This window comes from Leucoraja erinacea, chromosome 17, assembly GCF_028641065.1.
Source record: "Leucoraja erinacea ecotype New England chromosome 17, Leri_hhj_1, whole genome shotgun sequence".
Classification (NCBI taxonomy): domain Eukaryota; kingdom Metazoa; phylum Chordata; class Chondrichthyes; order Rajiformes; family Rajidae; genus Leucoraja; species Leucoraja erinaceus.
In genome coordinates, this window is record NC_073393.1 from 12,189,462 (window position 1) to 12,202,706 (window position 13,245).

Sequence of the window (13,245 nt, forward strand, 5' to 3'; positions counted from 1 at the left end):
AAGGGATCTTGTTCTCTTCCCCCAGGCATTGTGTAAATAGTTTGCTACGGTTCTTGATTAAGTACAATTGGTAGTTGGTGTAGGTTAGCAAGCAACCAAGCCACGTTAAGAAAAAGTAGCAAATGTACTCAGTTGGTGGTAATAATTCTGCTGTCGTCACTTCAGACCCATCTTTTGTTTTATTTTACTGACCCATTACCATATGCTTTACTTTGCAACTTCAACTTTATGAATAAATGACAACACATTAGACAATAGACAATAGACAATAGGTGCAGGAGTAGGCCATTCAGCCCTTCGAGCCAGCACCTCCATTCAATGTGATCATGGCTGATCATCCCCAATCGGTACCCCGTTCCTGCCTTCTCCCCATATCCCCTAACTCCGCTATTTTTAAGAGCCCTAACTAGCTCTCCCTTGAATAGACTTTATTGTCATATGTGAAAAGTCACAGTGAAATTCTTTGCTTGTTAATACACAAGGTATGCAAATAGTCGCCACAGAAAGGGCACTGACAAAGTACACAGTTAATCTCCTTTGACTTTCACCCTGTCAAAGACCAATACTTTGCTTTATGGCAATTTTCTCTACCTCATTGCTCGCAACATGTTAAATCACTGGCTTTCTTTTCAATTGATGCATCTCACTAGCCAGAAACATGAGCTCTATTTCACTCTCCATGGAAGTTGCGTGAACTGACTGACAATCTCAGCATTTCCTTTATCTAATGATGACAATTCAAACTAAAAAGCACTCGTTAGGCCTGGATAAACACACTCACAATAATTCATAAAAGGGTGACAGAAAGACCACAAACGATAGTAAATAATGCTTAATGCCACATCTCAAGAGGCTTACCTTCCAGTCAGGAGGTAACTGTGCACCAAAGCCTAGGGCAGGAAACATCTTGTCTCTGCAGGGTAGTGTAAAGAGAAGATGAATGAATAAAAATATGCAATTGATCCTTTTTTCTGATACAATGAGGAATGCTAATAATTCTTTTCAACTACAATTATTTCAGAAGCGGCAGCTGTTAGTGGCATTTTACATGTCACAACGGTTAACAATTTGTGTGCAGTGGAAATGACTTACAGGATTCTGATAAACTCGGAATCAGATCACATGGCTGTTAATAACACCAAGCCGAAAAATACACTTTATCTCCCTAGTGTCATTGACAAACTAAAGTAATCCATTAAATTAGAGATCAAATATTTAGAACAACCGTGAGGAGAAAATCTATATTTAATATGTAAAGTATGCCATTTGTTCTATATGCAAATTTTATTCAGATGTCTTTCAAAAGAAACATACTACGGAAAGACGGCATATAATTATCAATGCAGATGGAAAATGCTCTTAGCATCATGAACGATGAACCAATTATAATTAACATTATGATTGATTCAAAGACTTGGAAAGGCATTCTTGTCTAGAACTGACCTAATCAAAGAGCTCAAGGCTGCAGAATGATACCTTGCAGATATGGAACCACAATCTGCGTTTTACTAATGGAGCAGTGTGTTGTACCGTGTTAGCAGCACTCAGTTGGCAGATCTGAGTCAGAAGGAGGTTAGTTCAAGTCTTACCACAGCGCTGTGCATGATATAGCCTGACATTTGAATGTTGAGCAGAGACAACGTTACATCGCTAGAGGAGCTAGCGTCTCAAGACATTGAGCTAGTGCACCATCTGTTTGCTTAGACTATAGAAACATAGAAAATAGGTGCAGTAGGCCATTCGGCCCTTCGAGCCTGCACCGCCATTCAATATGATCATGGCTGATCATCCAACTTAGTATCGTGTACCTGCCTTCTCTCCATACCCCCTGATCCCTTTAGCCACAAGGGCCACAACTAACTCCCTCTTAAATATAGCCAATGAACTGGCCTCAACACTCTGTGTGAAAATAAAAAAAATAAAAAATTCAATGTTTCAAAGAGAAACAAAAAGTTCCAAAACCCTTCGGGAATCTTCAGCGGATTCATCAGTGATCTTTCTCCCACCCCAAGCTCAGAAGTGGGATTGCCATCCGGGAATCGCACAGTTCAATTTCAATTGTTTGAACGTTCTCCCAGTGACCACGTGGGCTTTCGTCAGGAGCTCCGGTTTTCTCCCACATTCCAAACACGGACACCGTTTTAGGATGATTTGCTTCTGTAAACTGCCCCTAGTATGTAGGACACAGAACTGGGATAACATGGAACTAGTGTACTGGCCATCGAATGTTGGAGTGGACTTGGTAGGCCGAAGAGCTTGTTTCCAGGCTGTATCTCTAAACTAAACTAAGCTCCCCAGATCGTGATGCAGCCCATGCCCCCATGCAGACAGACCTAGACCACATTCAGGCAGGGGCTGATAAGTGGCAAGTAATCTTTGAGTCACATAATTGTCAGGCAATGGCCATCTCCAACGAGAGATTCAGCTTTGATCTTCAGTGGCGTTTCCATCACCAGTCTCCCCCCATTAGTATCCCGACCAGGAACTCCACTGGTCCCGCCAATAAATTCAGGGGCTGCAAGAGGAGGTCAGAGACAGGACATCCTGTAGTGAGTGATTCACATCATGTCCCACCAAAGCCTTTATAGACAATGGACAAAAGGTGCAGGAGTAGGCCATTCGGCCCTTTGAGCCAGCACTGCCATTCAATGTGACCATGGCTGATCATCCACAATCAGTACCCCGTTCCTGCCTTCACCCCATATCCCCTGACTCCGCTATCTTCAAGAGCCCTATTTACCTCTCTCTTGAAAGTATCCAGAGAACCAGCCTCCACTGCCCTCGAGAATTCCACAGACTCATAACTCTGTGTGAAAAAGTGTTTCCTCATCTCCGTTCAAAATGGCTTACCCCTTATTCTTAAACTGTGGCCCCTGGTTCTGGACTCCCCCAACGTCGGGAACATGTTTATATTGTCAGGGGAATGATGTAATACAATTCTCTTGGCCGGATGAATATATAAACTTAAAAATTCACTCCATCTACCGCTTATATGTTGTGGCAATAGTGCATACAATATATATCTGCATTGAAAGAATGGGTGACGTTTTTGAGTCACGACCCTCCTCGTCTAGATTCAAAACGTCACCCATTCCTTCTATCCAGAGATGCTACATGTCCCACTGAGTTACTCCAGCATTTTGTGTCTATCTTCCGTGTAAACCAGCATCAAAGGAGGACCCGGCAGGGGGGAACCGCCTTGAGGGGGGAGAGCAAAGGAGGGCCTGGCACGGGATACTTTGTACCTTTGTCGGTGTCCTTTATGTGGTAACTCTTTGCATACCTTAGGTGTGTGAAACAAAGAATATCCCTGTGAATGGTCACATGTGACAATAAAGTTTAATTCATTCATTCATTCATTCATTCATCATTCATTCATTCTTCCATTCATTGCTGCTGGCCAAACACAATTTCCTGACGACTGGATGCCATTCCATCAATACTCCACCATATCCTATTTTTCACATGCTACACAGTATTATAAGACATTTTCCAGTGAACATGGTGTATTTAGAGGGGTGTAGGAGCAGGGCCCTCGGCTTGTTTCAAGAGAGCATGGGGACCATTGGGACTTCAGAGTGTTGTTGTTGCCACAAGAGACCAGATATACAACATGTGTGCAGCCTTCCTCTAGAGATAAGCTACTGTTTAAGGCTAAGAAGGGTTTAGGTAAGTACAAAGAAAATTTAAAATCCAACGGAGAGAGTTACATTAAAAAAAGGCAGGGTATGTTGAGAAAGTATTAAAAAGGGGAAAAGCAAGATAAGGTTGTAAGGCATATTAGACATAACAGCCAATTATTTTATAAACACATTGAGAAAGGTTGGGCTCGAGGATAACCCAGAACCATTAACGACAGCCAAACATGCGTAATAGGCAAAAACGTGGAGACTTATTAAGTGTTTGCATTGAAACACAGTGAAAAAAATCTTAACGTATGCAAGGAAAACCAAAAGTTAATCGGGGGAGCGTTGGAAGCGTAATGGTAAATGACAATCAAGTGAAAATAGGCGAATCTTCAATAGCTAAAGGTTTACAACCTGCAAAACTTAAAATAAAAAAATCACAGCGTAGAATTAATCTTCAAAGAGATGCATCAAACGTGCACATAAAGCAAAGTTTGCTTGTTGACCCTGCTACTGAAATTGGTTTTCTATGAAAAATGGTCTTGGGGAAGTTGCAGTAAAGATTCACCAAAGTGTTTTGAACCTCAAAGGGATAAATGTCAAGGCCAGATTGCAACATCACACACAAACATCTGGGGGGTTGATCTTATTCAGAATAAAAGAATAAAAGATTCAATAAGGCCAATACAATAAAAGCATTCCCTCGGGGTGATGCAAAATATAGAACATAATTTTCACATTATAACTATGCAGGAGAGGTCAGGAAACAGATTTTCACAGAAAAGGGCAATAGAAATACTACATCTTTCTCATAAATATTGCAGAATCTTGACCTATAATAGTGGATTCTTATTCGGTGAAAGTATCACAGAAAGCAATATTGAACAGAGTTATTAATTAGATCAGCTCAAAGATGGATCAGGTTCAAGTGACTGAATGGCGACTTCTGTTCTCTGTTCGGTCACACTTCAAGGTCACGCAGCAACTCTAATTCTGTCCTGATTCAATTCGAGTTTCTTTCGTTGATTGGCTGGAATGCATAATTAATTGTTTGCAATAGATTGCCAAATGCAAATTTTTCATAAAGGCTGCAAGCCAATCAAATTGATCAGCATACTAAAGGTTCCCAATTATTGTCTGAAACTTGAGACCCGATATAATCATAACAAAAAATCAAATTAGCAATATTTCACAGTTAAGTGGTTGAGTTAGCTTATAATAAAACTCCATTTGTGAACTCCATTAAGATTGCTACTTGATCTCAGCTTCCTTCAAAATCCTGGACATATTCTGCTTGTGGTTGGAGTATGTGCAGTGTATAATCTCTCTTCAAGTTAATTAGAAAAATATTTTTATTGTTATTATCGTGAAGTATTTTCCCCCCTTAACCTTCAGTAGGTTTATTTTAAATGAAGGGACTTGCGTGGGGCCGCATGCATTCAGCAGACAGGGAAGCCAACATTGCCTGCAATGCTCAAACCTCCCTCAGCCATTTCCTGATCCAATGCTAATGACCATCTGTGGTGGATCACTTTATAAAGCTGCCCTTAATGAGAGCAATCCAGGGACATCGTACAGGGACGGCGAAGAGAGAAAACAATGAATTCGTTCATTAGGTTCTTGTATTGAAAGCTCTGTGTGGAAGCTGGAAGGAGTGTCAGAGATCACAGTACATTAGAAATAATAACAATGTACATTATTACCACAGAGCCCTGCAAAACAAAACACTTCCGGTAGACATGCAATCAGTGTATATTCTTATGCATCATTGCCAATACCAATTAAGGGTCCTGGTATAACTAAATTTAGATTGAGATGTTGGAATACATCAGTCAACTTCAATTTGGGCTTTAGAGTTTTAAACGGCAAAGTATTCACTCAGACCAGCTGGGCATTATTCTTGATGGAATCAATGCTTCAAGGACAACCAGCTTACAATTGGCAGCCCCGCCAACAGTCTGTTTTTTGTCTTTTTTTTAATTTTTAGTGTGTGTTAAAAGTTTGTGTAAATGTTCTCCGGTTTGTTTTATGTGGGGGGGAGGGGGGGTCGGGGAAACATTTTTTTCAGTTTCTTACCTTGCCGGAGAAGTGATTAATTTCCGGATCGCATTCTCCGGTCGCTCTGCAGCCTACCATCGATGGAGCTGGAGGCCTCCTCGGACTGACCTTGAGCCCCACTGTGGAGCGTGGACTTAACATCGGAGTCGATCCCTTCCCTGGGATCGCTCTAACCGTGGCCTGCGGTCTTTACATCGGGAGCTCGCAGTCTTGGGAGAGGCCGTGGATGTCGGGAGCTCCAATGTCGCGGAAGGTCCGACCAGCCCTGACGTGAGGTTCGATCGTCTGGCGGGGGGAAGCTGACATCCCCCCAATGCAGGAGCTGATCATCCCTTCAACGGAGGGCTCGACGCCTCCGACCGTGAGAGATAAAAGGTGAGAGATTGAACTTTTTTTTGCCTTCCATCATGGTGAGGAATGTGGAGGAGTCACCGTGATGGATGTTTATGTTCAAATGTGTTTTGTGTGTTCCGTTGCTTTTTATTTGTATGACTGACTTGGCAAATGAAATTCCTCGTATGTTGCAAAACATACTTGGCTAATAAAGTATTATTGTGATTGTGATTGAGAAAAGATTTAAAAAGGTTTGTGGTGGGATTGTTCCCAACCCAAAACCTCACGTATCCATGCTTTCCAAGGATGCTGCCTGACCCGATGAATTACTCCAGCATTTTGTGTCTTCCCTTGGAAAAGCAGCATCTGCAGTTCCTTGTTTCTAAGTTTGAGGTTGTTGAAATATGAGATGCTGTTCCTCCAATTTGCGTTTAGTCTCACTCTGACAATGGAGGAGACCTAGGACAGAATGGTCTGAGTGGGAATGGGAAGAAAAATTAAAGTGGTGTAGGATGCTGCCTGTCCCGCTGAGTTACTCCAGCATTTTGTGTCCATCTTCAGTTTAAACCAGCATCTGCAGTTCCTTCCTACACATTCAGGCATATTTTTAAACCTGATCAAGCTATTGTGTACTATCAGCACTGAGCTCTCAACCATTTGATTAGATAACTCAAAATATTTACTGCTTTACTTATCTGCCTTCTGTGAACAACTGTCGTTATTTTTGAGATTGATGGTCTTCATAAAGCTACATTTTGCCTTCTGGGCAAAGACATTAATATAGGCACTGAGAGCTGAATATTAAACATATTCCTGGAGGTGTCGACCCAATGACAATCATTAAAGATAAATGAAAAAAATAGAAAATGTTGGAAATTAGACAAGTCAGTTTCTATCATTTTTATAAGCCCACTGTCATGGATTTCTAAACCATTTTATTTTGATGTGGCAACAATCCATCTAAAATTGGTCAAAGGTCTCAGCTTTTTTCCAGATTTCATTTTTTCATTTGAGTAAAACCATTGTGTTAATGGCTGTGAAAGAAATATTATTCACACATTAAATGTTTAGTTTTCAACTCTACCAGCAGTAATATTTACTTTTTATTAAGTTCGTTAACCAGGTTCTCAATATACGGTAACCAGAGCTATAGTCATAATGATAGTTATAGATCATTGAATATCATATTCATAAATATTTTGTAGGTGCGTCCTTTATTTTTAGCACCTAGCATAATATTTTAGGAAGGAATGCCACCAGTTGGCAATTCAGTTGTATGCATCTGATATTAGCAACTACAGACTGGGATGCTGGAACACAAATGGCAAATTCAGTTAAAGGTGTGCACTATCATGGACTATCGGCAATAATGAGATAAAACAGTAAATTCTGGGTGGAAAGAAAACTCTGCAGTTATCTTCTGAATAGTCTCAGATCTGAAACATTTACTATTTCCCTTTCGTTCAGAGATACAGTGTGGAAACTGGCCCTGCCGTACCATCGAGTCCATGCCGACCAGTGTCACCCGTGCACTAGATTTATTCTGCACACTAGGGACAATTTTCAGAAGCCAACCAACCAAAATACCCACATGTCTTTCAAATGTGGGAGGGAACTGGAGCACCAGGAGTAACCCCACGTGGTCTCTGGGAGGATGTAGAAACTCAATAGAGGCAGCACGTATAGTCAGGATCGAAACCGTGTCTCTGGCGCTGTAAGGAAACAACTCTACCACTGCGCCACAGAAGTGTCGCTCCAAGATGTTGTCTGACCTGCTGAGTTTTTCCACACGTTTTCTGATTTTATTTCAATTTCCATTTTCTGCTGATTTAAATTTTCATCTACAAATATGAGTTGGGTACGCTTCGACGGAAAACTGTCTAAAAGCTGTCACCTATAAATTTGGAGTCATTAAGTTTAGGAAGAGGGAAGATTGACTTTCCTATTAATTCACAGTTTCCTTGCTTGTGCCACAAATGTGACCCTATTACAGGTGGATACGTTGATCATTGTTGTTACGGCCTTATTGACATATTGATGAGCATCTTTTTCGAAGGCAAAATAAAGTCATCTGAAATTGTAATTTTGCTTTGTTATTTTTCAATTATCCCTTCTTATGATCATTAACAAAGACCGATGAGCATTCGCTGCCATGAAGCAATGACACTATGGATTGTTGGTGGAAAATTTACGCACCTGTCCGAAACACAAAGATAAAATTAAGTCAGTGCAGCACAATGACAGAGTTGCTACCTTACAGCGCCAGGGGCCCAGGTTCGATCGTAACCACAGTTGCTGTCTGTATGGAGTTTGTACTTCCTCCCTGTGACTGTGTGGTTTTCTTCCCTGTGTTCTGGTTTCCTCCCACACTACAAAGGTGCACAGGTTTGTAGGTTAATTGACTATTGTAAATTATTCCTAGTGTGTAGGATAATGCTAGTGTACGGGGTAATCGCTGGCCGGTGTGCGGTTGGTGGGCTCGATTCCATGCTGTATCTCTAAAATCTAAAAAATCTAAATGCAGCCATTGCTAAAGAATCAATTACCTTCTCTGGGGCAAACAAATCATTACTGGCTTTAATGACACTGAAATCCAAAGAAAATTGTGCTTTCGTTTCCTCAGAATTTACAGTGCCCTCCATAACGTTTGTGACAAAGATCCATAATTTATGGGCCTGTCCCACTTAGGCGAATTTTCAGCGGACTGCCAGCGTCTGTCAGAGTGGAACACACACACACAAACACATCGCTTCAATCACCAGCCCGTTATACAGGCAGGGGACAGGGCAAGCGGGGGGAGCGCTGTCTAAAAAATTAACACGGTGCAAAGCCAAGGTGATACAGACACACACCGCCATGAACAAGAAGGTTGGCATTGTAATTAAGACGGCTAAAGAGTGTATGTTAAAGTCCTTTAAAAGAGGGGGGGGGGAGAAGTGGGGAGAAGGAGTGGAGACAACTTTTAAGAAGCCAGAGATAAACGGCTGTGACATTTAACATTACTGGTCAGTTATCCTTGGTTCTGAAAACGACTGTTTACCTTTTTTTCCCCCCAATGAGCCAATGAAATTCATCGGTCAGCACCGGCTTCAACCTACGAGAAACTTCGACCTTCCGGCGACCCACTAGGACCTCCTGGCGACCCACCAACGGTACAAAAATTCTCGTTACTCTCCATGGCGCCTTCATTCTAGTCGGCGCTAATTTATCAACAGGTTGAAAAATTTACAGCGACCATAATGTGGCCGCGACTAGTTCCCAGAATGCGGACATGTGGCAACCATGTGGAAACCATGTGGCGACTGCATCGTCTCCTGCAGTCATATAAAAAGTCGCCTAAGTGGGACTGGCCCATTATTTATTTGCCTCTGTACTCCACAATGTGAGATTTGTAATAGAAAAAAAACCCACATGTGGTTAAAGTGCACATTGTTAGATTTTAATAAAGGCCATTTTTATACATTTCACCATGTAGAAATTACAGCAGTGTTTATACATAGTCCCCCCATTTCAGGGCACCATAATGTTTGGGACACAGCAATGTCATGTAAATGAAAGTAGTCATGTTTAGTATTTTGTTGCATATCCTCTGCATGCAATGACTGCTTGAAGTCTGCAATTCATGGACATCACCAGTTGCTGGGTGTCTTCTCTGGTGATGCTCTGCCAGGCCTGTATTGCTGCCATTTTTAGCTTATGCTTGTTTTGGGGGCTAGTCCCCTTCAGTTTTCTCTTCAGCATATAAAAGGCATGCTCAATTGGGTTCAGATCGGGTGATTGACTTTGCCACTCAAGAATTGATAATTTTTTAGCTTTGAAAAACTCCTTTGTTGCTTTAGCAGTATGTTTGGGATCATTGTCTTGCTGTAGAATGAACCGCCGACCAATGAGTTTTGAGGCATTTGTTTGAACTTGAACAGATAGGATGTGTCTATACACTTCAGAATTCATTATGCTACTACCATCAGCAGTTGTATCATTAATGAAGATAAGTGAGCCAGTACCTTCAGCAGCCACACGTGCCCAGGCCATAACACCCCCACCACCGTGCTTCACAGATATGGTGGTAAGCTTTGGATCTTGGGCAGTTCCTTCTCTCCTCCATACTTTGCTCTTCCCATACACTCTGATACAAGTTAATCTTCATCTCATCTGTCCACAAGACCTTTTTCCAGAACCGTGGTTGCTCTTTTAAGTATTTCTAAGCAAACTGTAACCGGTCCATGTTATTTTTGCAGCTAACCAGTGGTTTGAATCTTGCAGTGTAGCCTCTGTATTTCTGTTCATGAAGTCTTCTGCGGACAGTCGTCATTGACAAATCCACACCCGATTCCTGAAGGGTGTTTCTGATCTGTCCGATAGGTGTTTGGGGATTCTTCCTTATTATAGAGAGAATTCTTCTGTCATCAGCTGTGGAGGTCTTCCTTGTCCTGCCAGTCCCTTTGCGATTAGTAAGCTCACCAGAGGTCTCTTTCTCCTTAGTGATATTCCAAACAATTGATTTTGGTAAGCCTAAGGTTTGGCTGATGTCTCTAACAGTTTTATTCTTGTTTCTCAGTCTCATAATGGCTTCTTTGACTTTCATTGGCACAACTCTGGTCCTCATGTTGATAAACAGCAATAAAAGTTTCCAAAGGTGATGGAAAGACTGGAGGAAAGACTAGGTGCTGAGAGCTCTCTTATACCTGCATTAAGGTGGCATTTAACACACCTGAGCATTTACAAAAACCTGTGAAGCCATGAAAAATGTTCCAAACATTATGGTGCCCTTAAAAGGGGGGGACTATGTATAAACACAGCTGTAATTTCTAAATCAAAATGTATAAAAATCCCCTTTAATAAAATCTGACAATGTGCACTTTAACCACCAATGTGATTTTTTTCCTACTACAAATACAGAGGCAAATAAATAAATGATGGGTCTTTGTCCCAAACATTATGGAGGGCACTGTATATGTGGTTGAGGATTGCTTTTGGTCTTGCTGAGCCTCCTTCATGAGGAAATGGGATTTCTGGCCAAGTTCTACTTGAGGTTATTACAGAAGAAGCCTCCAGGAAATTCATGAGAATATATTTTTTGGCAGATACTTTTTTAAACCATTTGCGTCTGCCAGTGTTATTCTACTGTAACTTATATCCACTGACTACTGATATTATTACATAAACAACTGCCTAGTAGTGACACAATGGCAATTTGCCAATCAGCCTCACCAGCACAAATGTGGTTTCCACATAATCATGTCGTCACTGCATACTCATTTTCCTATATCCAGACTATTCTTCTCTGTAAATCCAGCCTCAGATTCAATTACTAACAGTAGTAGTATCTGTCTCAGCCTCTTTATAAGAGTTTTTTTTCGAATCTTTATGCTAAATCTCTTTCATAAACTTCCCGTGTGTGCCCATCTCATCTTAAATCTCTCAGTCATTGGAAATAATCTGCTCTGAATACCTTTGCCTCATTTTACTGTAATTTTAAATGTATGCTGCACTCAATTCCTAATTTTAAAAACACAGCCCCAACTATTTAAATCTTTAATGTTTAAGTGAATTTACATTGTGCCCTCACTATTCACTTTACTTTTCTCCCACAGCATACATGTCAACAGTGAAGGCAGGCAGAAACATTTCCACTTATGGGACTATGTCACACCTAAAGGTCTGAGTGATGAGATAGTCTACATGAAATTTAGAAGCAACTTCATTACCAGAGTGGCAAGAATTGTAACTACCCCGATTAATGGGACAATATATAGTATACATTTAAAGGAAGTTGCATTATGCATATGGGAAAGAGAGGGAGGAATGGCGAGGAAGGGAGGAAGGGAGGGAGGGAGGAAGGAGGGAAGGTTAAATTGGGTCTGAGCACCAACTTTGAGTAGACGGCAGTCAGGGGGTGAGCAACTCATTTTTTTACACAAGGGGAGGTGGGTATATGGAACAAGCTGCTGGAGGGGGTAGTTGAGGCAGGTGCTATCATAACCTTTGGACAGGTACATGGATCGGATAGGTTTAGGGTTATGGTCCGAGCGTGGGCAGGTGGGAGTAGTATAGATGGGCATGTTGGTCGATGTGGGTGTTGGGCTGAAGGGCCTGTTACCACATTGTATGACTATGACTTTAACTGGGCAGACCCTGTGGATGAATAGGAACTCGGTTTGTGTGGAGACCATAAGGAAGCCCGCTACAAAAGATAGATAAAAGCTATGACTGTTGCCGATGTCCTTATTCCCCTGGCACACCCATTCCTAAACCCAACTGTCTTCTGTACAACATCAGCCAGAAGCTATTCAGGAACTTTAACCACTTCTCTACCTGACCCCGCCCTAATCCCTCTGCTGCTTTGTATCCCGCTCCCTGCTGCGAGCACTTGTGATTCCACGCATCCATGAATGAATGAAACCGATAGCACGGAAACTGATGATTATCATAAATCAAAACCAAAATCTAGAATCCCATTTCCTCCACGGAAACTGTGCCAGCAATCAATCATCTTAATATGTTATAGACAGACAAACATAAAACAGTGCCTGAAGCCTTTACATCCATAAGTAAATAATGAGACAATTGATATCAGAGGGATTTGATACGCATGTTTAAAGATAATGCACGAGTCATAGCGCAGACACTCTTAGTAGCTGTTGAGGCATCCACAATGAGGGACAAGTTTGCTCTGTACATTTTGAGGTTGAGAACTACTACAGGGAAGAGGGAAATATTTACCCTCACTGCTTTCGGGCTGTGGGGAGCGAGGATGAACTTGCCTAACATCTCCGCCATCCCCCATGCTCAGACCATATACTCTTACGAGCCAATGCCCCCTCTAACCCATTATTCTGTCGGTATACAACCTCCTTGTATTGCCCCCATGGTCGGCACATGCCCTCTGAGATATTCATTCTTTTTGTTATTCGTTATTCGTTGTTTATCGGATATGTTGGAGCTCCGCTCGGGCAGTGCGCCTGAAATCTCGTGGTATGTATTTACAATGACAATAAAGTGTATGATCATTATCTAGTTTCTGTGGATGCTCCTTAAACGTTCCTCAGCAGCCGACCACCTGATCTCTCCACCCAGTAACACTGATGCCTTATCCTAACCTCCCCACATCCTTTCATGTCCTTGGCTGCACCCTGTAAGCAAATGATTCTGTGTTTCTACCCGGTGTCACAGAATGCTTATCCCCCTAGCCAGCCCCCCTCTCAATCTGACTGACTGCAGCGGCAAA

General features: G+C 41.8%; 1 protein-coding gene across 7 annotated transcripts in view; it reads right to left on the reverse strand.

The window, feature by feature from the left end:
* The window catches only part of cpne2 (copine II), a 149,988-nt gene that overhangs the window by 36,582 nt on the left and 100,161 nt on the right, over positions 1 to 13,245 (reverse strand). For all 7 annotated transcript variants that reach the window (XM_055648552.1, XM_055648554.1, XM_055648550.1 and 4 more), the window contains exon 12: positions 859 to 913. In XM_055648552.1, coding sequence (XP_055504527.1) covers positions 859 to 913 — 55 coding nt within the window. The remainder of the gene's footprint in view (positions 1 to 858; positions 914 to 13,245) is intronic.